Genomic DNA, 23,504 nt, shown 5'->3' with positions numbered 1-23,504 from the left:
GTCATGAGTGAACAGGGAGTACAGGAGGGGACTGAGCACGCACCCGAGGGGCACCCATGTTGCGGATCAGCATGGCGGATATGTTGCTACCTACCCTTACCACCTGGGGCTGCCAGTCAGGAAGTCCAGGATCCAGTTGCAGAGGGAGGTGTTTAGTCCCAGGGTCCTTAGCTTAGTGATGAGCTTTGAGGGCACTATGGTGTTGAACGCTGAGCTGTAGTCAATGAACAGCATTCTCACGTACGTGTTCCTTTTGTCCAGGTGGGAAAGGGCAGTGTTGAGTGCAATACAGATTGCATCATATGTGCATCTGTTTGGGCGGTATGCAAATGTGGGTCTAGGGTTTCTGGGATAATGGTGTTGATGTGAGCCATGACCAGCCTTTCAAAGCACTTCATGGCTACCAACATGAGTGCTACGGGTCGGTAGTCATTTAACAGCTAATCCTCTCATGCATACTTCAGTGTTACTTGCCTCGAAGTGAGCGTAGAAGTAATTTAGCTTGTCTGGTCGGCTTGTGTCACTGGGCAGCTCGTGGCTGTGCTTCCCTTTGTAGTCTGTAATAGTTTGCAAGCCCTGACACATCCGACGAGCGTAAGAGCCGGTGTAGTATGATTCAATCTTAGTCCTGTATTGACGCTTTGCCTGTTTGATGGTTCATCAGAGGGCATAGCGGGATTTCTTATAGGCTTCCGGGTTAGAGTCCCGCTCCTTGAAAGTGGCAGCTCTGCCCTTTAGCTCAGTGCGGATGTTGTCTGTAATCCATGGCTTCTGGTTGGGGTATGTATGTACAGTCACTGTGGGGACGGCGTCATCGATGCACTTATTGATGAAGCCAGTGACTGATGTGATGTACTTCTCAATGCCACCGGAACATATTTCCACTGAACATATTCCAGTCTGTGCTAGCAAAACAGTCCTGTAGCTTAGCATCTGCTTCATCTAACCACTTTCTTATTGACCGAATCTCTGGTGCTTCCTGCTTTAGTTTTTGCTTGTAAGCAGCCAGGTGGGGGTCAAAATTAAAAGTGTCAGTCAGTATCTGGTGTGGCGACCAGCTGCATTAAGTACTGCAGTGCATCTCCTCCTCATGGACTGCACCAGATTTGTCAGTTCTTGCTGTGAGATGTTACCCCACTCTTCCACCAAGGCACCTGCAAGTTCCCTGACATTTCTGGGGGGAATAGCCCTCACCCTCCGATCCAACAGGTCCCAGACGTGCTCAATGGGATTGAGATCCGGGCTCTTCGCTGGCCATGGCAGAACACTGACATTCCGGTTCTTGAAGGAAATTACGCACAGAACGTGCAGTATGGCTGGTGGCATTGTCATGCTGGAGGGTCATGTCAGGATGAGCCTGCATGAAGGGTACCACATGAGGGAGGAGAATGTCTTCCCTGTAACGCAAAGCGTTGAAATTGCCTGCAATGACAACCATGACGGACTCTCCACATCGATCCCCACACAAACATATTTTGCAATATACTTAAATCTAATATACATGGTGTACAGTACATATTTGTTTGCTTAACTAGTTTTTTTACTGATGTCCTAAAACCCTTTTGTTTATCAGTTTTAATTCACCACACCACAGGATGATTAAGCGGGTGCAAATCTATTTACACCACACAAATCTGGGTGAGGGGTTGTTGAAAGACCTACCCTGTTTTTCTCTGGTTTATGCCAACCAAACAACTGGCAGCCTTGCCTGGGAACTCTGTTGTTTTCTTTGTTTCTGTAATACCATGTTTGTAAATACTCTACATAACCAAAAGTATGTGGACACCTACTCATCGAACATCTCATTCCAAAATCATGGGCATTGATATGGAGTTGGTCCCCCCTTTGCTGCTATAACAGCCTCCACTCTTCTGGGAAGGCTTTCCACTAGATGTTGGAACATTGCTGTGGGGACTTGCTTCCACTCAGCCAAAAGAGCATTAGTGAGGTCGGCACGGATGTTGGGTGATTAGGCCTAGCTCGCAGTCAGTGTTCCAATTCATCCCAAAGGTGTTTGATTGGGTTGAGGTCAGGGCAGGCCAGTCAAGTTCTTCCACACCGATCTTGACTAATCATTTCTGTATGGACCTCACTTTGTGCACGGGGCCATTGTCATGCTGAAACTGGAAAGGGCCTTCCCCAAACTGTTGCCACAAAGTTGGAAGCACATAATCATCTAGAATGTCATTGTATGCTGTAGCATTAAGATTTACCTTCACTGAAACTAAGTGGCCTAGCCCGAACCATGAAAAACAGCCCCAGACCATTATTCCTCTTCCACCAAAATTTGCAGTTGGCACTATGCATTGGGGCAGGTAGCGTTCTCCTGGCGTGATTCATCACTCCAGAGAATGCATTTCCACTGCTCTAGAGTCCAATAGCAGCGAGCTTTACTCCCAACGAACAGTTATTGTGTTGACGTTGCTTCCAGAGGCAGTTAGTAGTGAGTGTTGCAACCGAGGACACATTTTTTCCCGCTTCAACACTCGGCAGTCACGTTCTGTGAGCTTGTGTGGCCTACCATTTTGCAGCTGCGCCGCTGTTTCTCCTAGACGTTGCCACTTCACAATAACAGCACTTACAGTTGACTTGGGCAGCTCTAGCAGGGCAGAAATTGGACAAACGGACTTGTTGGAAAGATTGAATCCTATGACGGTGCCACGTTAAAAGTCACTGAGCTCTTCATTAAGGCCATTCCACTACAAATGTTTTTCTATGGAGATTGCTTGGCTGTGCGCTCAATTTATACACCAGTCAGCAACGGATGTGGCTGAAATAGCCGAATCCACTCATTTGAAGGGGCGTCCACATACATACATACATACATACTTTTGTATATATAGATACATACATACAGTTGAAGTTGGAAGTTTACATACACCTTAGCCAAATACATTTAAACTCAGTTTTTCACAATTTCTGACATTTAATTCCTATTTTAAAAAATCCCTGTCTTAGGTCAGTTAAGATCACCACTTTATTGTAAGAATGCGAAATGTCAGAATAATAGTAGAGAGAATGATCTATTTCAGCTTTTATTTCTTTCATCACATTCCCAGTGGGTCAGAAGTTTACATACACTCAATGAGTATTTGGTAGCATTGCCTTTAAATTGTTGAACTTGGGTCAAATGTGTCGGGTGGCCCTCCACAAGCTTCCCACAATAAATTGGGTGAATTTTGGCCCATTCCTCCTGCCAGAGCTGGTGTAAGTGAGTCAGGTTTGTAGGCCTCCTTGCTCACACACGCCTTTTCAGTTCTGCCCACACATTTTCTATAGGATTTAGGTCAGGGCTTTGAGATGGCCTCTCCAATACCTTGACTTTGTTGTCCTTAAGCCATTTTGCCATAACTTTGGAAGTATGCTTGGGGTCATTGTCCATTTGGAAGACCCATTTGCGACCAAGCTTTAACTTCCTGACTGATGTCTTGAGATGTTCTTCAATATATCCACATAATTTTCCTACCTCATGATGCCATCTATTTTGTGAAGTGCACCAGTCCCTCCTGCAGCAAAGCACACGGACAACATGATGCTGCCACCCCCGTTCTTCACGGTTGGGATGGTGTTCTTCGGCTTGCAAGCCTCCCCCTTTTTACTCCAAACATAACGATGGTCATTATGACCAAACAGTTCTATTTTTGTTTCATCAGACCAGAGGACATTTCTCCAAAAAGTAGGATCTTTGTCCCCATGTGCAGTTGCAAACCGTAGTGGCTTTTTTTATGGCGGTTTTGGAGCAGTGGCTTCTTCCTTGCTGAGCGGCCTTTCAGGTTATGTCGATATAGGACTTGTTTTACTGTGGATAGATACTTTTGTACCCATTTCCTCCAGCATCTTCACATGGTCCTTTGCTGTTGTTCTGGGATTGATTTGCACTTTTCGCACCAAAGTACGTTCATCTCTAGGAGACAGAACGCGTCTCCTTCCTGAGCGGTATGACGGCTGCGTGGTCCCATGGTGTTTATACTTCTATTGTTTGTACAGATGAACGTGGTACCTTCAGGCGTTTGGAAATTGCTCCCAAGGCTGAACCAGACTTGTGGAGGTCTACAATTATTTTTATTTATTTTTATTTTCACATGATGTCAAGCAAAGAGGCACTGAGTTTGAAGGTAGGCCTTGAAATACAGCCTCAGGTACACCTCCAATTGACTCACATGATGTCAATTAGCCTATCAGAAGCTTCTAAAGCCATGACATAATTTTCTGGAATTTTCCAAGCTGTTTAAAGGCACAGTCAACTTAGTATATGTAAACTTCTGACCCACTGGAATTGTGATACAGTGAGTTATAAGTGAAATCATCTGTCTGTAAACAATTGTTAGTTGTGACATGCAGAAAGTAGATATCCTAACCGACTTACCAAAACTATAGTTTGTTAACAAGAAATTTGTGGAGTGGTTGAAAAACTACTTTTAATGACTCCAACCTAAGTGTATGTAAACTTAAGACTTCAACTGTAGCTTTTTTCACACCAGAAATGAAAGCTAGATAGAGATGTAGTGTACCCTGTATATGTGAAACAATCATTCCCCCCTAAAAATGACTTGTTTGTTGATTCAATCCCTCCTCTTTTGAGTAAATCAAAGCAGACTAGTCAAAACAAAAGACTTGTGGCATTTCTAGTCCTCTAGATATGTGATTTTGTGGTGGTGGACTATACAGGAAATGGTATCTTGACCTAAGAGGCCACAAAAACAGTAGGCCTGCTGTCCAAATTCCTGCACTGTAGTGTACAGTCAGAACATAATTAAATAAATAAAAATAGTTATAACAAGGGGCTGTGAGTTGGTTGGCATGTATTATCTGTTTGTTTCATCAACAATTTGCAAGTGATTCTATATCAGCAGATGATACGCAATAATTAAATCTGGTTATTTCAATTGTGATTCATGACAGGTGTGAGTTTCTTTCAGAAGAAAACATGTTGCCACTTACCCGAGACAAGTTATTATAACTGTGCCACTCTGCAGTGAAGTAGTATAAACAGGAGGTCCGTGTTTTTAAGTACAGTAGGCCTAGGCCATACTGTGAAATAAAGTCAGTACTGGACGTCTCACTTCACGACACATCTCTTTACCCCTCCCTGCAAGCAAGCAATAAAAAGTGCCACATGACCTGTGTAGAAGGAAGTAGCAAGTTAGCAACAAGCCCCGTATCCAGCAGATATCCAGATCTCTCGCGACTAAAATTCGGGTAGAACAAATTGAGGAAAAATATAAATTAAACAACATGTTTTTAAAACTTGTGTACGTTACATTGGTACTCGCATTGGTGAGTGCAACAACAGCTGCATACGTAGGTAAGTTTGCGACCTACAAAACACAGCACAACCTGTTCTTGCGCTTTCTGCATTGGAAAGCCAGCGAGCTAACGTTAGCTAGCTAACTAAGGAGAGGTAACTGCGCGAGACGTTTGAGTGCATATTTATGTCACATGTCTATCTAGTTCCCCCGAATGTGACTGCAAACAGTTTGTTTAAATTATTTGTGCGAATTCCACGTGTTGTCAAATCATGTCAAGCTAGTTGGTTTTTCTAAGGATATGTGCGGAGTTTAGCCAGCTAGCTGCGCGCGCGCGCGCGACATATCAAGCAGCCCACGTTATCGTCCTCCAACTAGCTTTTAGAAGAAACAAATACTAACGCTAGCCAGCAACCCTGAACTTACAGGCAAATGTGTCGCTTTTAATTTACCCTTTCACAACAACTTTCGAAAATGGATGGTTAGTGAATCGGCCAGCTATTCTCTCATTGCCCATGTCCAGCTGGCTGTTATCATATGCAACAACAAGCCTGTCAGCCTTGCGTCACATTAGAGTTATGTTGCGTTATGAAGCTCTAGTTAGTTAGCTATGAAGCTACACAAGTCACACGAACAGAGGGACAATGTTAAAGTCCCTCATTGACACAGGTATTTTAAATGTAATGCACTTGATGTTGACATGACCTTTCTCACCTCGTAACGTTAGACTGATTTCATGTACAAGGAATCGCTGAGTAACTTTACCACTCCCTGTGACTAACGATTTAACGTTGCATACATTTGATGAGTAATGTTTTGCCTAGTAAATATCTCCCTGGCAGGTCCAATTAGGTCTATATCCGTCAAATTTGGGCAAATTCCCCCTATTACATCTAACCTTAGTTATACACTTGTAATTACTTATGTTAATTGATGTTTCCCGTTTCAGTTGATTGTGCTGCATTTGATTGTGACGCATGTGTTGGTGACTGTCAATGGATGAACTGCACATGTAAGTACCTACTTTTCCTACTCCTGCATGCATGATATTGTGGTGAAGAGTCATACATTTTGGCATGTAAGCTTAAGTCTACAATTTCCTGAGCCATACTGAACTTGTAAGCCAGTTGAATCTGTTTTTTGACAATGTCATTCCAAAGGATCAAGAGGTAGCCATTTTGAAATGCAAGTCAAAAAAGACGGACAATGGGCGGTTTGGGCAAGGCAGTGAACCGAGAAATGTGTGTCCTTAGTAAAAGTGTCTGCTTATGTAGTTTAGGAAGCTACTAGGACATTTAGCCTCATCTCTTCCACACCAGCCATTTTAGAGGGTAGAGATATCTGCTGGTCCTTGGACAAGAACACTTTGCTACACAATTATCTCATTACGATAATGGCAATACCTGGTAAGACTATCATGATAAATGTCTTGATATTGTGGTCTCAATCTCCAGTGGGGATGTTTGTTCATTTTTAGGCTTTGGTCGATGGTGTGATATACTAAGCTCCTAGATGCCTGAGTCATACACTATAATTAAACAATAAGGCACGAGGGGGTGTGGTATATGGCCAGTATACCACGCCTAAGGATTGTTCTTAGGCAAGACATCGCGGAGTGCCATATACCACAAACCCTCGAGCTGCATTATTGCTATTATTAACTGGTTATCAATGTAATTAGAGCAGTAAAAAATAATGTTTTGTCATACCCGTGGTATATGGTCTGGCTGACAGACGTGGTATATCAATCAGCATTCAGGGCTCTAACCACCTAGTTTAAATAGCCAGCCTGCTGCTCTGACTGCCGCATCGTAACTCTGCTTGCCTGTGGATGTTATCAGCCCAGTGAATTGAGGTTACAGGTTGTTTTAATTGGGTTTTTAAGCCAAGCCCAGATCATTGCCCATGACACACTGCTGAGTAATAAAGGTGAACAGGTGCGTCATTCCCAGGTATGTGTGTGCCTGTGTGTGTGTGTGTGCCTGTGTGTGTGCCTGTGTGTGTGTGTGTGTGTGTGATGCTGAGAAGAAGCAGAGCAAATCCGATTGTGTGTTTTAGGAGGTGCCATTTAAGCTACGTAGGGTTGTGAGATGTTTTTAGAGAACCTGTGTGTCTGTCATCATGATTTGCATAATTTACTTCAACATAGCAAACTACATAGACAGTATTATAGGACTATCTGAATTGTGGGTGTGGTAAGTTGGAACCTTCTATTCAGGCACATTATCCTCCATGATTATGTGGACTGAGCTGAGTGTAGGCCCTCAGTTTTGGCAGTTGCCACTAAAAAGAGGATGATCCCAGCTGCTACTGTATTTATTTCTCAGCTGCACTATAAAACCGGAGTAGCCTACCCGGCATGATTTGAAAAATGATCCGCGGGACAGCAGCTTCCATTCGCTATTTGAGTGCATATGGACTTTTTTTTTTTTTTATCCTGCTCCTGCCCATTTGTTAATAGGCCCTTCTAAATCGAAACATGTTGCATATTAGGGTGAAATATGATCAGCGTGTGCAGCCTGAGGCAAGGAACGGAGCGTAAGCGGGCCAAATTAGGCCCGTGGGCCGCCAATTGGGCAATCCTGGCCTATGGCATGGCGTATAGCCAGATAACATACTCCTATCCTGTTTTACTGAAATACAGTTGAAGTCGGGAAGTTTACATACACTTAGGTCGGAGTCATTAAAACTCGTTTTTCAACCACTCCACAAATTTCTTGTTAACAAACTATAGTTTTGGCAAGTCGGTTAGGGCATCTACTTTGTGCATGACAAGTCATTTTTCCAACAATTGTTTACTTACAGATATATTTTACTTATAAACTGACTATCACAATTCTAGTGGGTCAGAAGTTTACTTAACTTCTTATGGCTAGGGGTTCCTCGACAACATTCTGCTGAAAAGGCAGAGCACGAAATTCAAAAATATTTTTTAGAAATATGTATCTTTCATACATTCACAGGTGCAAGTTAAAAAAGGTATATTACAGTTCGTAGAAACATGTCAAACGATGTCTTCAATAATGTTCCAACCGGAGAATTCCTTTGTCTTTAGAATTGCAATGGAACGCAAGCAAACTCTCACGTAATCAGCTCATGGCACTCTGGCAGGCCTCTGGTTGATTCAGCTCTCATTCGCCCCCACTTCACAGTAGAAGCCTCAAACAAGGTTCTAAAGACTGTTGACCTCTAGTGGAAGCCGTAGAAGTGCAATATGACCCCATAGACACTGAATATTCGATAGACAATGAGTTGGAAAAACTACAAACCTCAGATTTCCCACTTCCTGGTTGGATTTTCTCAGGTTTTCACCTGCCATATGAGTTCTGTTATACTCAGACATCATTCAAACAGTTTTAGAAACTTCAGTGTGTTTTCTATCCAATACTACTAATAATATGCATATATTCGCTTCTGGGCCAGAGTAGCAGGAAGTTTACTCTGGGCACGCTTTTCATCCGAACGTGAAAATGCTGCCCCCTATCCCAAACCGGATAAACTAAGTTGACTGTGCCTTTAAACAGCTGGGAAAATTCCAGAAAATTATGTCATGGCTTTAGACGCTTCTGATAGGCTTATTGACGTCATTTGAGTGAATCGGAGGTGTACCTGTGGAGGTGTACCTGTGGATGTATTTCAAGGCCTCCCTTCAAACTCTGTGCCTCTTTGCTTGACATCATGGGAAAATCAAAAGAAAAAAAAATGTAGACCTCCACAAGTCTGGTTCATCCTTGGGAGCAATTTCCAAATGCCTGAAGGTACCACGTTCATCTGTACAAACAATAGTAGGCAAGTATAAACACCGTGGGACCATGCAGCCGTCATACCACTCAGGAATGCGACGCGGTCTTACTCCTAGAGATGAACGTACTTTGGTGCGAAAAATGCAAATCAATCCCAGAACAACAGCAAAGGACCTTGTGAAGATGCTGGAGGAAATGGGTACAAAAGTATCTATATCCACAGTAAAACGAGTACTATATCGACATAACCTGAAAGGCCGCTCAGCAAGGAAGAAGCCAGTGCTACAAACCCGCCATAAAAAAGACAGACTACGGTTTGCAACTGCACATGGGGACAAAAATATATAGAACTGTTTGGCCATAATGACCATCGTTATGTTTGGAGGGAAAAGGGGGATGCTTGCAAGCCGAAGAACACCATCCCAACCTTGAAGCACGGGGGTGATAGCATCATGTTGTGGGGGTGCTTTGCTGCAGGAGGGACTGGTGCACTTCACAAAATAGATTACTTTCATGCCTCATGATGACATGTGGATATATTGAAGCAACATCTTTAGACATCAGTCAGGAAGTTAAAGCTTGGTCTCAAATGGGTCTTCCAAATGGATAATGACCCCAAGCATACTTCCAAAGTTGTGGCAAAATGGCTTAAGGACAACAAAGTCAAAGTATTGGAGTGACCATCATAAAGCCCTGACCTCAATCCTGTAGAAAATGAGGCCTTGAGGCCTACAAACCTGACAGTTACACCAGCTCTGTCAGGAGGAATGGGACAAAATTCACCCAACTTGTTGTAGGATGGTTGTGGAAGGCTACCCTAAACGTTCGACCCAAGTTAAACCATTTTAAAGGCAATACACAATTAGTATTTGGTAGCATGTAAACTTCTGACCCACTGGGAATGTGATGAAAGAAATAAAAGCTGAAATAAATAATTCTCTGTACTATTATTCTGACATTTCACATTCTTAAAATAAAGTGGTGATCCTAACTGACCTAAGACAGGGAAATTTTACTAGGATTAAATGTCAGGAATTGTGAAACTGAGTTTAAATGTATTTGGCTAAGGTGTATGTAAACTTATGACTTCAACTGTACATTTTATTCGTATCAATGTTTCTTTCGACCTGCCTAAAATTAATAATGTATTTATTAGATTTTTTTAATGCAGATGTTCCAAAGGCGTGCATCAGCAGCTTGTATGCATCAGCGACACAAAGTGTTTCAAAACTGTAAAATCTTATGCTTCACGGAGTCATGGCTGAACGACTACACTATGAACATTCAGCTGGCTGCTTATACGCTGTACCGGCAGGTTAGAACAGCAGCGTCTGGTAAAACAAGGGGTGGCGGGCGATGTATTTTTGTAAATAACAGCTGGCGCATTAGATCTAAGGAAGTCTGGAGGTTTTGCTCGCCTGAGGTAGAGTATCTCATGATAAGCTGTAGAACACACGATCTACCTAGATAGTTTATCTGTATTCTGCCATAAGCAAACAAGTAAATGCTCACCCAGAGGCAGCGCTCATAGTAGCTGGGGACTTAAATCCATTTTACCACATTTCTATCGGCATGTTGAAGGTGCAACCAGAAGGAGAAAAAACTCTGGACCACCTTTACTCCACACACACAGACTCATACAAAGCTCTCCCTCACCCTCCATTTGGCAAATCTGACCATAATTCTATCCTCCTTATTCCTGCTTACAAGCAAAAATGAAGGCAGGAAGTACCAGTGACTAGATCGATTTTTAAAAAGTGGTCAGATGAAGCAGATGCTAAGCTACAGGACTGTTTTACTAGCACAGACTAGAATATGTTCCGAGATTCCTCCGATGGCATTGAGGAGTACATCACATCCGTCATTGGCTTCATCAATATGTGCATCGACGACGTCGTCCCCACAGTGACCGTACGTACATGCCCCAACCAGAAGGATTACAGGCAACATCCGCACTGAGCTAAAGGCTAGAGCTGCTGCTTTCAAAGAGCGAGACTCTAATCCGGAAGCTTATAAGAAATCCTGCTATGCCCTCCGATGAACAATCAAACAGGCAAAGCGTCAATACAGGACTAAGATCGAATCGTCCTACACCGACTCTGATGCTCGTCGGATGTGGCAGGGCTTGCAAACCATTGCAGACTACAAAGGGAAGCACAGTCGAGAGATGCCCAGTGACACAAGCCTACCAGACGAGCTAAACTACTTCTGTGCTCGCTTCGAGGCAAATGGAACTGAAACATGCATGAGAGCATCAGCTGTTCTGTAAGACTGTGATCACGCTCTCCACAGCCGACGTGAATAAGCCCTTAAAACAGGTCAACATTCACAAGGCCGCAGGGGCAGACGGATTACCAGGACAGGTACTGCGAGCATGCGCTGACCAATTTTCAAGTGTCTTCACTGACATTTTCAACCTCTCTCTGTCCAAGTCTGTAATAATTACATGTTTCAAACAGATCACCATAGTGCCTGTGCCCATGAACACTAAGGTAACCTGCCTAAATGACCACCGACCCGTAGCACTCACGTCTGTAGCCATGAAGTGCTTTGAAAGGGTGGTCATGGCTCACATCAACACCATAATCCCAGAAAACCTAGACCCACTCCAATTTTGTATTCCACTTGTAACAGATCCACAGATTACGCAGTCTCTATTGCACTCCACACTGCCCTTTCTCACCTGAACAAAAGGAACACCTATGGAACACCAATGTGACTACAGCTTAGTGTTCAACACCATAGTGCCCTCAAAGCTCATCACTAAGCTAAGGACCCCGGGACTGAACACCTCCCTCTGCAACTGGATCCTGGACTTTCTGACAGGCTGACCCCAGGTGGTAAGGGTAGGTAACAACACATCCACCATGCTGATCCTCAACACAGGGGCCCCTCAGGGGTTTGTGCTCAGTCCCCTCCTGTACTCCCTGTTCACTCATGACTGCACGGCCAAGCACGACTCCAACACCAAGTTTGCCGATGGCACAATAGTGGTAGGCCTGATCACCGACAATGGTAAGACATCCTATAGAGAGGTCAGACATCTGGCCGTGTGGTGCCAGGACAATAACCTATCCCTCAACGTGATCAAGACAAAGGAGATGATTGTGGACTAGAGGAAAAGGAGGGCCGAGCACGCCCCCATTCTCATCAACAGGGCTGCAGTGGAACAGATTGAGAGCTTCAAATTCCTTGGTGTCCACATCACCAACAAACTAACATTGTCCAAGCACACCAAGACAGTCGTGAGGAGGACACGACAACGCCTATTCCCACACAGGAGACTGACATTTTGACATGGGTCCTCAGATCCTCAAAAGGTTCTGACAGCTGCACCATCGAGAGCATCCTGACTGGTTGCATCAAAGCATGGTATGGCAACTGCTTGGCCTCTGACCGCAAGGTGCAGAGGGTAGTGCGTACGGCCCAGTACATCACTGGGGCCAAGCTTCCTGCAATCCAGGACCTCTATACCAGGTGGTGTCAGAGGAAGGCCCTAAAAATTGTCAGACTCCAGCCACCCTAGTCATAGACTGTTCTCTCTGCTACCGCACGGCAAGGAGTACTGGAGCGCCAAGTCTAGGTCCAAGAGACTTCTAAACAGTTTCTAACCCCAAGCCTAAAGACTCTAACATCTAATCAAATGGCCTCCCAGACTATTTGCATTGCCCCCCTCCCCTTTACACCACTGCTACTCTATCATCTAAGCATAGTCACTTTTAATAACTCTACCTACATGTACATACTACCTCAACTAACCGGTGCCCCCGCACATTGACTCTGTACTGGTACCCCCCTGTATATAGTCTCGCTATTGTTATTTTACTGTTTACTTTTATTTCTTATCTATCTATTTTAATTTTTTTAACTGCATTGTTGGTTAGGGGCTTGTAATTAAGCATTTCACTGTAAGGTCTGTTGTATTCGGCACATGTGACTAATACAATTTGATTTGATATCAATATTTGCACATAAAGGTGTTTCCACCTCCATTTCTCCCGTAATTCATTTTACAAGACAAAGATCCCACCATATCGAACAAACTAGTTCTGTCGCATATATATATAATTGTACCTTAATTACTTGTTTCCATCACAGCTGTCGTGAATTATATATTTTTTAGTAAGGTATGACTTTATTCTGATTCAAATCTGTGGATGGAAACCTGGTTAATGACTGACAGGCAAAATCCTCACAGTGCTGTCACACAGCAGAACTAATAACTCGGCAGTCTCTCTCTCACACCAGAACTAACCGTCTCTCACCACACAGTAGGTCGGAGGTCTGAACAAATGCCTATCACAAGCCCTACAACAGGATCACCAATTAGATATGAACTTAAATCTGGAAGTTCACACAGACTGACCATGGAGAGGGACATTCTAAAGTTGGCTACAATACAGACCCAGCTCACTTAGGCTGAGGTAATTACCCAGCTCATTGTGGTGAGTTACTGCAAGCCCCACTGTTATTACCAGATTTATCATTGGTTTAGGGATTTAATGTAAACACATAGGCGTCAGAGGGGCTCCATTTTTGTTCTGAAGGCTGTAGTTTAATCCCACTGAGCTACACGTGTCAGCTGGTTTAGCTCAAAGTGTACTGGTCTGGATGTAAGAAACATAAAGCGTTATGCAGCACTTGGCTCTTTAAGGATTTCCCCTCTGACAATCCTCTTCCCTCCGATCTCTCACTGGATGCCCCTTGCAGTGGGTTCGGCTCACACTGTCAAGATCCTTCTGGAATGTGTGTTAGTGAGCTCCACCTTTCATAGCTGCCTGTGAGGTAACAGCCACCTCTACCCCCTCCACCAATGGAAAAGTCTGCCTTACACACACACACACACTGATAGTGAGTGGGGTCACACACGGATGATCTTAATTGCATGCTCCTCGTGTCCTCTCGTCTCCTTCTCAAAACCCCACTGGATGAGAGAACCAGAGGTCCCTCCCCTCTGACCTGCTCCTCCATTGGTTTTGAGAAGGAGAGAACGCGAGGAGCATGCAATTAAGATTCTCAACTTCAAGACAAGGTTAGTGGCAGTGCAGACAAGGTTAGTTTCAGAACAGTACGAGCATGCGATAAATCACCTGTAGGTTTAAAACAAAATATCTACACAATACCCTATCACAAAGCGAAAATGGGTTTCATGACGTTTTTGCAAATTGATTAAAAAAAACATACCTTATAAGTGTTCAGATGCTTTGCTATGAGACTGGAAATTGAGCTTAGTTGAGCCATGATGTTTCTACAACTTGATTGGAGCACAACAGTTTGCTAACTATGCTAACATAATTACAAAAGGGTTTTCTAATGATCAATTAGCCTTTTAAAGTGGTACTTGGATTAGCTATCACAACGTGCCATTGGAACACAGGATGGTTGCTGATAATGGGTCTCTGTAGAAATCACATGTAAAATCTGCTGTTTCCAGCAACAATAGTCATTTACAACATTAACATTGTCTACACTGTATTTCTGATAAATTTCTATCCAAGTGTATCTATCCACCCCCTTGGATTACTCAGTAATGGGAAAGATCATGCAGTGGGGGAGGGGGCTGGCTATGATTTCTGACTTTCCAGGAAGGAGAATGACTGAACTCGCACTAGACTCCTGAGCTGACAAGCCCATCCCATTTGACTGAAAACAAGATAATACTTGGCTGTGGTTCAAACTCTTAAAAGACACACCCTCGTCCACTTAACCTCGCCTTGTGCCCTTGGGGGAATCGCTGTCACCATCTTGGAGGGCGGTCCAAATGATTCGCCAAGCAAGGCGAGTTTTATAATGTAAGCCCTTCTGCCCTCGTTTTTAGTCGAGTTTGCGAGTGTACAATTATGTTCACTTTGGGGACTGAAACTCTCCATATTTCAATTTGTTATAAATTGTGATACTAATGCACATGATGGCATTGTAAATGTAATGATGTTTTTGGAAAATTTAGAAATAAAACATTTTCCTTCTTCAGAAGTTCCAGCTAGGCAAGCTAACCATTAGTTAGCTAATTAATTTGCTAGCTATCATATAGTAGGCATATATTAATCATTTTATACAGTTCATTTTAAGTAGACGTGCAATTGTAATTGACTGTAGCATATGTAAAGCACCCACAAGCTACCGGTGGCTGAAAACACAATCATCGCGGGATGAATGAGTGACGAATCTCTGTGCAAGGGCGGTCCATTTTAAAAATCATTCCTTCCTCCCTTACCCTGCAAGTGTATACTCATCAGAAGTGTCCACTTAATTTGAGGGCTGAGGGGATAGGGTGTGTCTTAAGTGTTTGGAATGCAGCCCTTGTGTTCTTAAATGGCTCATGTTCCCTATGGTGTCAGGATTAATATACTTTTCCTAAAGATTCCCAATCACCTGAACACATTTTCTTGTGTTAGTGCTCTACTGGAAAACTGTCTTTCATTGGTGTTTGTTTGTTCATTTTATCCCCTCTGTTCAGTTACAGCAACTCCAGATGTCTCCAATGTCTCCTGTGTCAACGTCACCTCCGTAAACAGTCAGAACATGACCATAGGCGCCTGCTCCAATGAAACCTGCTCAGGTAAAGTCCAATAGCATCACCTGGTTCAGTTAAAGGCTTCTCCAGAGGGATTACATGTGCTTTGTTATTCCAGTCCCTGTCACTTATTTAACATGACACAGGACTGGCCTTTAACAGAAAGTGACTGTCACTTATTTAACATGACACAGGACTGGCCTTTAACAGAAAGTGACTGTCACTTTGTTAACATGACACAGGACTGGCCTTTAACAGAAAGTGACTGATCTAGGCATTTGGAGACATTCTATATCTCTGTTATGTGGTGTCAGTTGCTTTCTCTCAATACTCTGAAATGCTTCCCTCCTTTCCTAATTGCTTTGTCGCTGCCTTCCTCCTCCCTTGTCATTCCACCAGTCCAAAAGGATTAGATGGGTGAAAGCTAATTGTATGAATTCACGCTATTACATTCACCTACCAAATCCTGTCAGATCAAAATGGAAGGCAGGAGGGGAATGCAGGAGGCGAATGCAGGAGGCATTTTGGGACTATCCAGATGTAGCCTGTCTCTTTCTTCCCTGCTTTATACTAGGCCCGGGATGATACCAGTATCGCGATACTCATTAGTATTATGGCAAGGAAACAAAACGCAAAGTGGATTTAACTTCTTTCGATTAACAGCCCTGATGTTGGAAACGAACGGTTCTCATCCAGAGTCACGTTTATTTTCCAAGCAATGGCGCACAATATTTTACATACAGCAGGACCGTAGTGTTAGGTCTGCTTTGTGTTTTCATTTTTGCCTTGGAAAAAATATTGCAATACTGAAATCGTCACAGCCCTGCTTTATACTCTGTCTCTCTCTGTGTCGGTTTCTTCAGTGCAGCCTTTTACTTCAAGTTCAGCCAAACCTCCTACCCCCACCATGTCTGCTATCCCTACGGTCACTAACAGCTCCACCACAGGTAACCAGCAAAAACCAGCCTCTCAGCTGCTCCCTTCTAATCAGTGTGTGTCTACTGGGTGGCCGGATGGTTGTAATGTCAAACCTAAATATGGGGAAATGGTCAACTGTTTTTGTAAGTGGTGAAATGGTATTAAACTGATATCTTACTGCTGTGTCCAGCTAACCTGACTACTGCAGTACCAACTGCCCTGCCCACTAACAGCACCGTCCCAGTCTCTGACACAACGACTGCTTCAAGTAAGTTCCCATGCCAGCCCAGTCTGAAATCAAATCATATTACTGAATCAAAAGTCAATTCCGCCAGTGTATTATCAATGTTTGTGGTTCTACATGGCCCTAAAGGCTAGTGGTGATACAGTGGTATGACTTGGCTCTCACTCCCACCCTGTGCAGACAGCACTGCGTCACCAGTGGGGCCCTCTCCTGCACCTCATAAGAATGCAACGTTTGACGCAGCGAGCTTCATTGGGGGCATCGTGCTGGTCCTGGGCCTGCAGGCTGTGCTCTTCTTCCTCTACAAGTTCTGCAAGTCCAAGGACCGCATCTACCACACCCTCTGAAGGACCAACACCTACTCTGGCCCCCCCACCCCTCCCGGGCCAGCTGGAACCTCCTAATATCAACCCCCTAACCCTGGCCATTGTGATTCTCTCAAACAGTGTTTCTCCCACAATCCCCACTCCTCATTGCATTGTGCTAGCAACTTGTGGTTTAGGCCTGTAGCCTGAATAGACACATGGGCTGTAAACTATACACACAACAGAAGGCTGCTGAGGAGAAGATGGCTCATAATAATGGCTGCAACGGAGCAAGCGGAATGGCATCAAACACATGGGAACCATGCGTTGGATGTATTGGATACCATTCCGCTCTAGCCATTAGCACGAGCCCGTCCTCCCCAATTAAGGGGCCACCAACCTCCTGTGGTACACACCCACACTTGCGCCACATCTTTTACTGGATGTGTACACTACGCATTTCTCACACCCTGGTGCAGCCTTCAGCACATATAATTACATCACTGTGTTTCCCCTCTCCTACTCCCCTCTCTCCCCCTCTCCTCATTCAGTTAGTCATTGTGACTTGAGAAAAATCAGCCTAATTTACTGCTCCTCTCCCCTGGCCCTTCATTTGAATGTTTTACCTGCCTGGCCTGGTAAAACGAGCCAACGGTCATTTATGTAATCGACGTTCTGTTCTGTTGGAATATAGTGGGGCTGCCATGGCATTAGCTTGTGGCCTTCATGCACCTTGGTAACGCTTCAGAAACACTGAGGTCCCCTCCGCTGTTATTTTTCAGAATGTGATGACTGGATGATGCAGCATAGCTTTTATTCTTGTTTGTCGTGGGACAGATCTGGGCAGAGTTTTTCACACCTATATAAAGGGGTTATAATCAAATGATGGTAGAAAGTCCAAACAAAAGGAGAACTAGAAGCAGTACTCCATTCTTTAAGTGTATATTCTGTATGAAGATGCCTCCATCTGAAGTAGAGGAGGAGTCAGACCCTTGGTGTTAAGACACAGCACACACCACACGCTGCCAAGAGAGCAGCTCAATACACCCAAATCAATCCCCCTTTCTACAACCCCCTCTCTTTATCGGCTTCAGCCAAACAGATCACAGTGAAGAGTCCAGTCAGTAGACTTGAGATCTTCCCTTGACAGGAAGGCAATCGCAATGAGTCAAGTCTTTGGGACATGGTCGAAAGGTTCTACAGATAAAAGATTGTAGTAAATATATGAGAATGATTAAATAAGTCTAATTATGAATTCAAGTGTTGAACGGAAATAGATGAAGATAAGACAGTCTGCACCTTATTGATGCGTACAGTGATAGCAGTAAAGTGCCTTTAATGTTAAATGTGACTTAAAAGAGGGGATGAGTGAGAATTATGATGTTGCTCCTCTTCCTCCTAGCTGAGGCCTGAGTGTCGTTGTTGTGAAGTAAAAGCAGTCTGGTGACAGGCACGGTAATGCGGTGCTGATATTGGTGATGAGCAGAGAGAAGAGAACCAGGGTGGTTCTCAATCCCATTTTAATTCACCCAAACCAAGTAGTTACCTGAAATTCCAAAATGTTCCTCATAGAAGATTGGGAATGATTTCAATTTCAGTTGACTTCCTGAACTTGCTGAATAATTGCAATGAATTGGGCCCAACCCTGAACAGCAGAACCCTAGTATCCCAGCTGGACTGAATAGCCTTTTATTATTGAAGAGTAGACCGATACGTTAGTTCCTCATCTTGGTCTTTGATGGATGAAAACCTATTACAGTATCAATTGATTATATTGACATTGGTTGAGATGTCACCTATGCAGGCAGAAGTTTTGAATGTTCCTCACAGCGCCCTAGTGCTAGTTCCCCCTCATATTGTACAGGCACATCCTTATAGCCTGTGTTTTGAAAATTAACAGTGAAGAATACTTTTTGGCTTAGTTCTTAATAAAATTGTTTTTCCTGGAGTCATGCATAAATTGAACTGATAGTTATTTGATCATTTCAAAAAACTAACTAATACCTGGTCCCTGAACTTAAAATGGGCGCAATGTTGAGATGTCGTCCTTTTCATGTTGGGAGTTTTCTTTTCTCCCAGTGAGCTGTCTTTTTTAAGTGCAGTGCCAAGGAGAGGAATTCCTTCAGAAAGTATTGACACCCCTTGACTTTTTCCACATTGTGTTGTTACAGCCTAAAATTGATTAAATTGAGATTTTGTATCACTGATCTGCACACAATACCCAAAATGTTGAAGTGGAACTATGTTTTTAGAAATGTTTACAAATGAATTAAAAATGAAAATCTGGAGTGTCTCGAGTCAAAAGGTATTCAACCCCTTTGTTATGGCAAGCCTAAATAAGTTCAGGGGTAAACAGCTGCTTAACAAGCCTAAATAAGTTCATGGGTAAAGATGTGCTTGACGAGTCATGTAAATTACATGGACTCACTCTGTGCACAATAATAGTGTTTAATATGATTTTTAAATGACTACTCCATCTCTAAAACCCCACACGTACAATTATCTAAGGTCCCTCGGTCAAACAGTTCATTTCAAGCACAGATTCAACCACAAGGACCAGGGAGGTTTTCCAATGTTTTACAAAGAAGGGCACCTATTGGAAGATGGGTTAAATAAATAAAAGCAGACATTTGAATATTCCTTTGAGCATGGTGGTTATTAATTACACTTTGGCTGGTGTGTCAATACAGCCAGTCACTACAAAGATGCAGGCGTCTTTCCTAACTCAGTTGCTGGAGAGGAAGAAAACCGCTCAGGGATTTCACCACGAGGCCAATGGTGACTCTAAAACAGTTACAGAGTTGAATGATTGATGGGAGAAACCAGGCTAGATCAACAACATTCTAGTTTCTCTGCAATACTAAACCTAATTGACAGTGAAAAGGAAGCCTGTACAGGAACAAAAAATATTCCAAAACATGAATCCTGTTTGCAATAAGGCACTAAAATAATACTGCAAAAAAATTAGGCAAAAGAAATTTGACACTTTGTTCTGAATTACAAAGCATTATGTTTGGGGAAACTCCCAACACATCACTGAGTACCACTCTTCATATTTCCAAGCATGGTGGTGACTACATCATGCTATGGGTATGCTTGTCTTCGGCAAGGACTAGGGAGTTTTTTAGGATAAGAATAAGGATAAGAAACGGAATAGAGCTAAGCACAAGTAAAATCATAGCGGGAAACCTGTTTGTCTGCTTTCAAACAGACACTGGGAGACAAATTCACCTTTCAGCAGGACAATTCCTAAAACACAATGCCAAATATACACTGGAGTTTCTACCAAGACAACTTTGAATGTTCCTGAGTGGCCTGGTTGGGCTTTTACTTAAATCTGCTCATAAATCTATGGCAAGACTTGAAAATGGCTGTCTAGTAATGATCAACAACCAACTAGACAGCTTGAATAATGTGCACGTATTGCACAATCCAGGTGTGCAAAACTCCCACAAGTTTTTGGGGGATTTTTCTTCTGCTTTGACGTTCGTATTTTGTCTAGATCGTTGGCACAAAAAAAATACAATGAAATCAATTTTACACTCACTTTGTAACACAACAAATTGTAGAAAAAGTCCAGAGGTTTGAATACATTCTCAAGGTACTGTAGGTTTCCCAAATGTAGTGCTCGTACAGTATGTCTAGTTCTTTGATTAGCTTGCTGCTAACAGTGTGATGTCCACCTTGTACATAGAGCTGTCATGTCCTTCAGTTGATCTACCTTCAAGATTTCCACTTTCAATCGTGTAAAGGCAAGATGATGGATCTTTTTTAGTGTTTTATCAATAGCTTTCGCTTGCAGTGGCTTGTCAATGTCAAGACTCGGTTGTGTTTTTGTTTGTAATTTTTTGCATGTCCAATGCTTGGAATTGTAATATTTTATTTTGAATTAGGCTCTTGGGGCTTCAGACACTTAAAATTAAAATAACCACTTGATGAATTTGTCAAACAGTATGCTAGTGGAGAGTATGCCTAAAAAATGTGCATTAAAGCCAAAGTCCTCAGTCTTGGCATGGAAAATGGAGCTTTGCACTGACGAAGCTTTGCTTTGTAGTTTTTGCCTTATCGTTTTTGTATTGCTTCCAAAAATGTATGAATGCTTGTGAGAACTCTTAACTCAATATTTTTCTAATGATGGAAAAAAATAATAACTTGGTTGTTTTGTATGAGCACACTCAATGTCATTTAAATGTGCGCATGCGACTTTCCTTGGCCTTCATTGTCCCTGATTTTATGTTTGTTTTCTTGATCGCTTTAAGCATGTCTTTTACAATATTCATCTACAGTCACCCAACGGCTTTAGGCTACGTCCCAAAGACCCCCGAACTATGGCAAGTCAGAAGTATAAATCTAGTTTTGCCTTGACTGCATTCACAGCCTCACAGTATGCTGTGGCAACTGATAAGCATTTGTGAATCAATCCAGCATTCTGACTGTTACTTCCCTGTTATTTCTCCTTTTGCCATAGTCCTAAGGACACAATGTTTGTTTTTGAAACTGATTTAAAATGACTGCCTACCGTAGAAAGGCACCATCCTGCAGTGAGATAGTATTTTCTTTCAGTAGATGTCACAGGACATCGCCAGTACCCACAGCAACTGATACAAATATTCTGATTGTTGCCAATTTTTTCCAGAGCCCGTAGACTGTCACACAGTTCCTCTCCCTGCACCTTTTCAAGAAAAGTGCCTTACTCAGTTGAACATAAATTAAGGTTTTTATTTTTGTCGTAACGGGATAGTACACCCAATAGATATCAAAGGGACTCCCTTGTAAAGATGAAATCAAAGATGCTTTGTGTTGTAAGAGCATCTTTAAATGTTGTCTTCGTTTTCTCAATCACACTTTGCTTTGGGAGCCTAAACCAGACACAGAAGAATGGGTCAGCTGGCCAGAGCCACAGACATGCATAGTATGGCAAATTGTCCTAAATATTGTCACCAAGCATTCCATGACTTGCCTACATTCCAACCTAAAATGAAATTTACATTCTTGACCCTAGAATGTAGCTTTCTCTGGAACAACGGTGCACGTTAGTATTGTACCCAGTTGGCTGACCTTTACATGTCTCTGGCTCTGGAGGCAGCTGTCATTATTAGTGTGAAGCTCTGGAGCTGTTTTTTTTTTTTGCCTTGCTGCTTTTTAACAATGTCCACATGCCACCTTGATCTAAGTCCTGTTGAATAAAAAGTCATAGTTCTTATGGAACGATTCCTCAGATTTCCTCTCTCTCTCTCACACACACAGACACACAGGTTAATGTGTTGACAGACACTTGCTGTTGCATATAGTCAGGATGCCTACTACTCTAATGGTTTATGCTTGTTTGATGTGTCCTTTTTGCCTGGAATCTTGTTTTGCCTTAAGTTTTCTTTTATAGTTTTGCCATTAGATTCAAGATGTTAAAATCAATAAAGTTTGAATATTGTTAAACAATTTATTTGTCTTTGTATTTACTGTAAATTCTCTCACGTTTCTGAGCAGGACAGTCTTATGGCAGAATGCAGTGGAACATACAGTAAACCACAAATCAAGACCGCTACAATGGAGCTGTATATTTGTGAAACAGTTTGGAAACCAGGACTTGGATCTTTAACCTCTTGTCTATGAAATAATGTGGCAGGTTGCCTCAGCAACAGAAGGTACAGAGTTCAGAAAGAATGATCTCCAGCAGATTTAGAATTAGGACACGGGAGAGAGAAGTAAGTAGGGAAGACACTAGAATACCTGCCGTTGAAACCTCACAGAATTCGGAAGAACTAAACAGGCAAAGATGCTGGACTAAGATAAAGAAGTAGCGCCTCTGACTACATTCTAGGGCCCCTAGTGAAGGTGTGGATGTCAGCGACAGTCAAACAAACACATCTCTGTCGGTGATCTAGCCACGTGCTGGAAGGGTCATGTTGCCCACAGCGCCTGTACAGGTGCAACCGGTTATTACAGCGTTACTCTTAAAAACATCAATCAATCAAACGTATTTATAAAGCCTTTTTACATCAGCCGACGTCACAAAGTGCTGTACAGAAACCCAGCCTAAAACCCCAAACAGCAAGCAATGCTGATGTAGAAACACGGTGGCTCGGAAAAACTCACGAGAAGGCAGGAACCTAGGAAGAAACCTAGAGAGGAACCAGGCTCTGAGGGGTGGCCAGTCCTCTTCTGGCTGTGCCAGGTTGAGATTATAACAAAACATGACCAAGATGTTCAAACATTCATAGATGACCAGCAGGGTTAAATAATAATAGTAATCATAGTGGTTGTAGAGGGGCAACAGGTCAGCACCTCAGGAGTAAATGTCAGTTGGCTTTTCATAGCCGAGCATTCAAAGTTAGAGACAGCAGGTGCGAGAGATAGTCGAAAACAGCAGGTCCTGAACAAGGTAGGGAACAGGTCAGGGTTTCATAACCGCAGGCAGAACAGTTGAAACTGGAGCAGCAGCACGACCAGGTGGACTGGGGACAGCAAGGAGTCATCAGGCCAAGTAGTCCTGAGGCATGGTCCCAGGGCTCAGGTCCTCTGGGAATGGAGGGAGAG

At 43.1% G+C, this 23,504-nt stretch overlaps 1 protein-coding gene across 6 annotated transcripts; it reads left to right on the top strand.

Annotated features, from left to right (window-relative positions):
- Positions 1–5,088: 5,088 nt before the first annotated feature.
- On the top strand, positions 5,089–22,406 carry cd164 (CD164 molecule, sialomucin). 6 transcript variants are annotated; one of them, XM_065026283.1, is made up of 6 exons: positions 5,093–5,305; positions 6,196–6,258; positions 15,453–15,548; positions 16,367–16,450; positions 16,612–16,689; positions 16,846–22,406. In XM_065026283.1, exons 1-6 carry the CDS (start codon positions 5,236–5,238, stop codon positions 17,010–17,012), a joined length of 558 nt encoding a protein of 185 aa, XP_064882355.1. In that variant the 5' UTR covers positions 5,093–5,235; the 3' UTR covers positions 17,013–22,406. The 6 variants fall into 6 exon arrangements, with proteins under 6 accessions (XP_029532348.1, XP_064882355.1, XP_029532346.1 ...); XM_029676486.2 differs by having other exon boundaries at positions 5,096–5,305; positions 15,447–15,548; XM_065026285.1 differs by lacking the exon at positions 5,093–5,305 and adding an exon at positions 5,380–5,401 and having other exon boundaries at positions 15,447–15,548.
- Positions 22,407–23,504: the final 1,098 nt, after the last annotated feature.

This window comes from Oncorhynchus nerka, linkage group LG13, assembly GCF_034236695.1.
Source record: "Oncorhynchus nerka isolate Pitt River linkage group LG13, Oner_Uvic_2.0, whole genome shotgun sequence".
In the NCBI taxonomy this organism is placed as follows: Eukaryota; Metazoa; Chordata; class Actinopteri; order Salmoniformes; family Salmonidae; genus Oncorhynchus; species Oncorhynchus nerka.
This window is presented reverse-complemented; position numbering and strand designations above follow the sequence as displayed.

What these genes read in the sequence shown, in the direction of transcription:
- cd164 (XM_029676486.2), top strand. Translation starts at nt 5,236, where the DNA reads ATGTTTTTAAAACTTGTGTACGTTACATTGGTACTCGCATTGGTGAGT. An exon ending in CTCCAATGAAACCTGCTCAG is followed by an intron (nt 15,549 to 16,366) that starts GTAAAGTCCAAT and finishes CGGTTTCTTCAG; the next exon opens with TGCAGCCTTTTACTTCAAGT. An exon ending in TGACACAACGACTGCTTCAA is followed by an intron (nt 16,690 to 16,845) that starts GTAAGTTCCCAT and finishes CACCCTGTGCAG; the next exon opens with ACAGCACTGCGTCACCAGTG.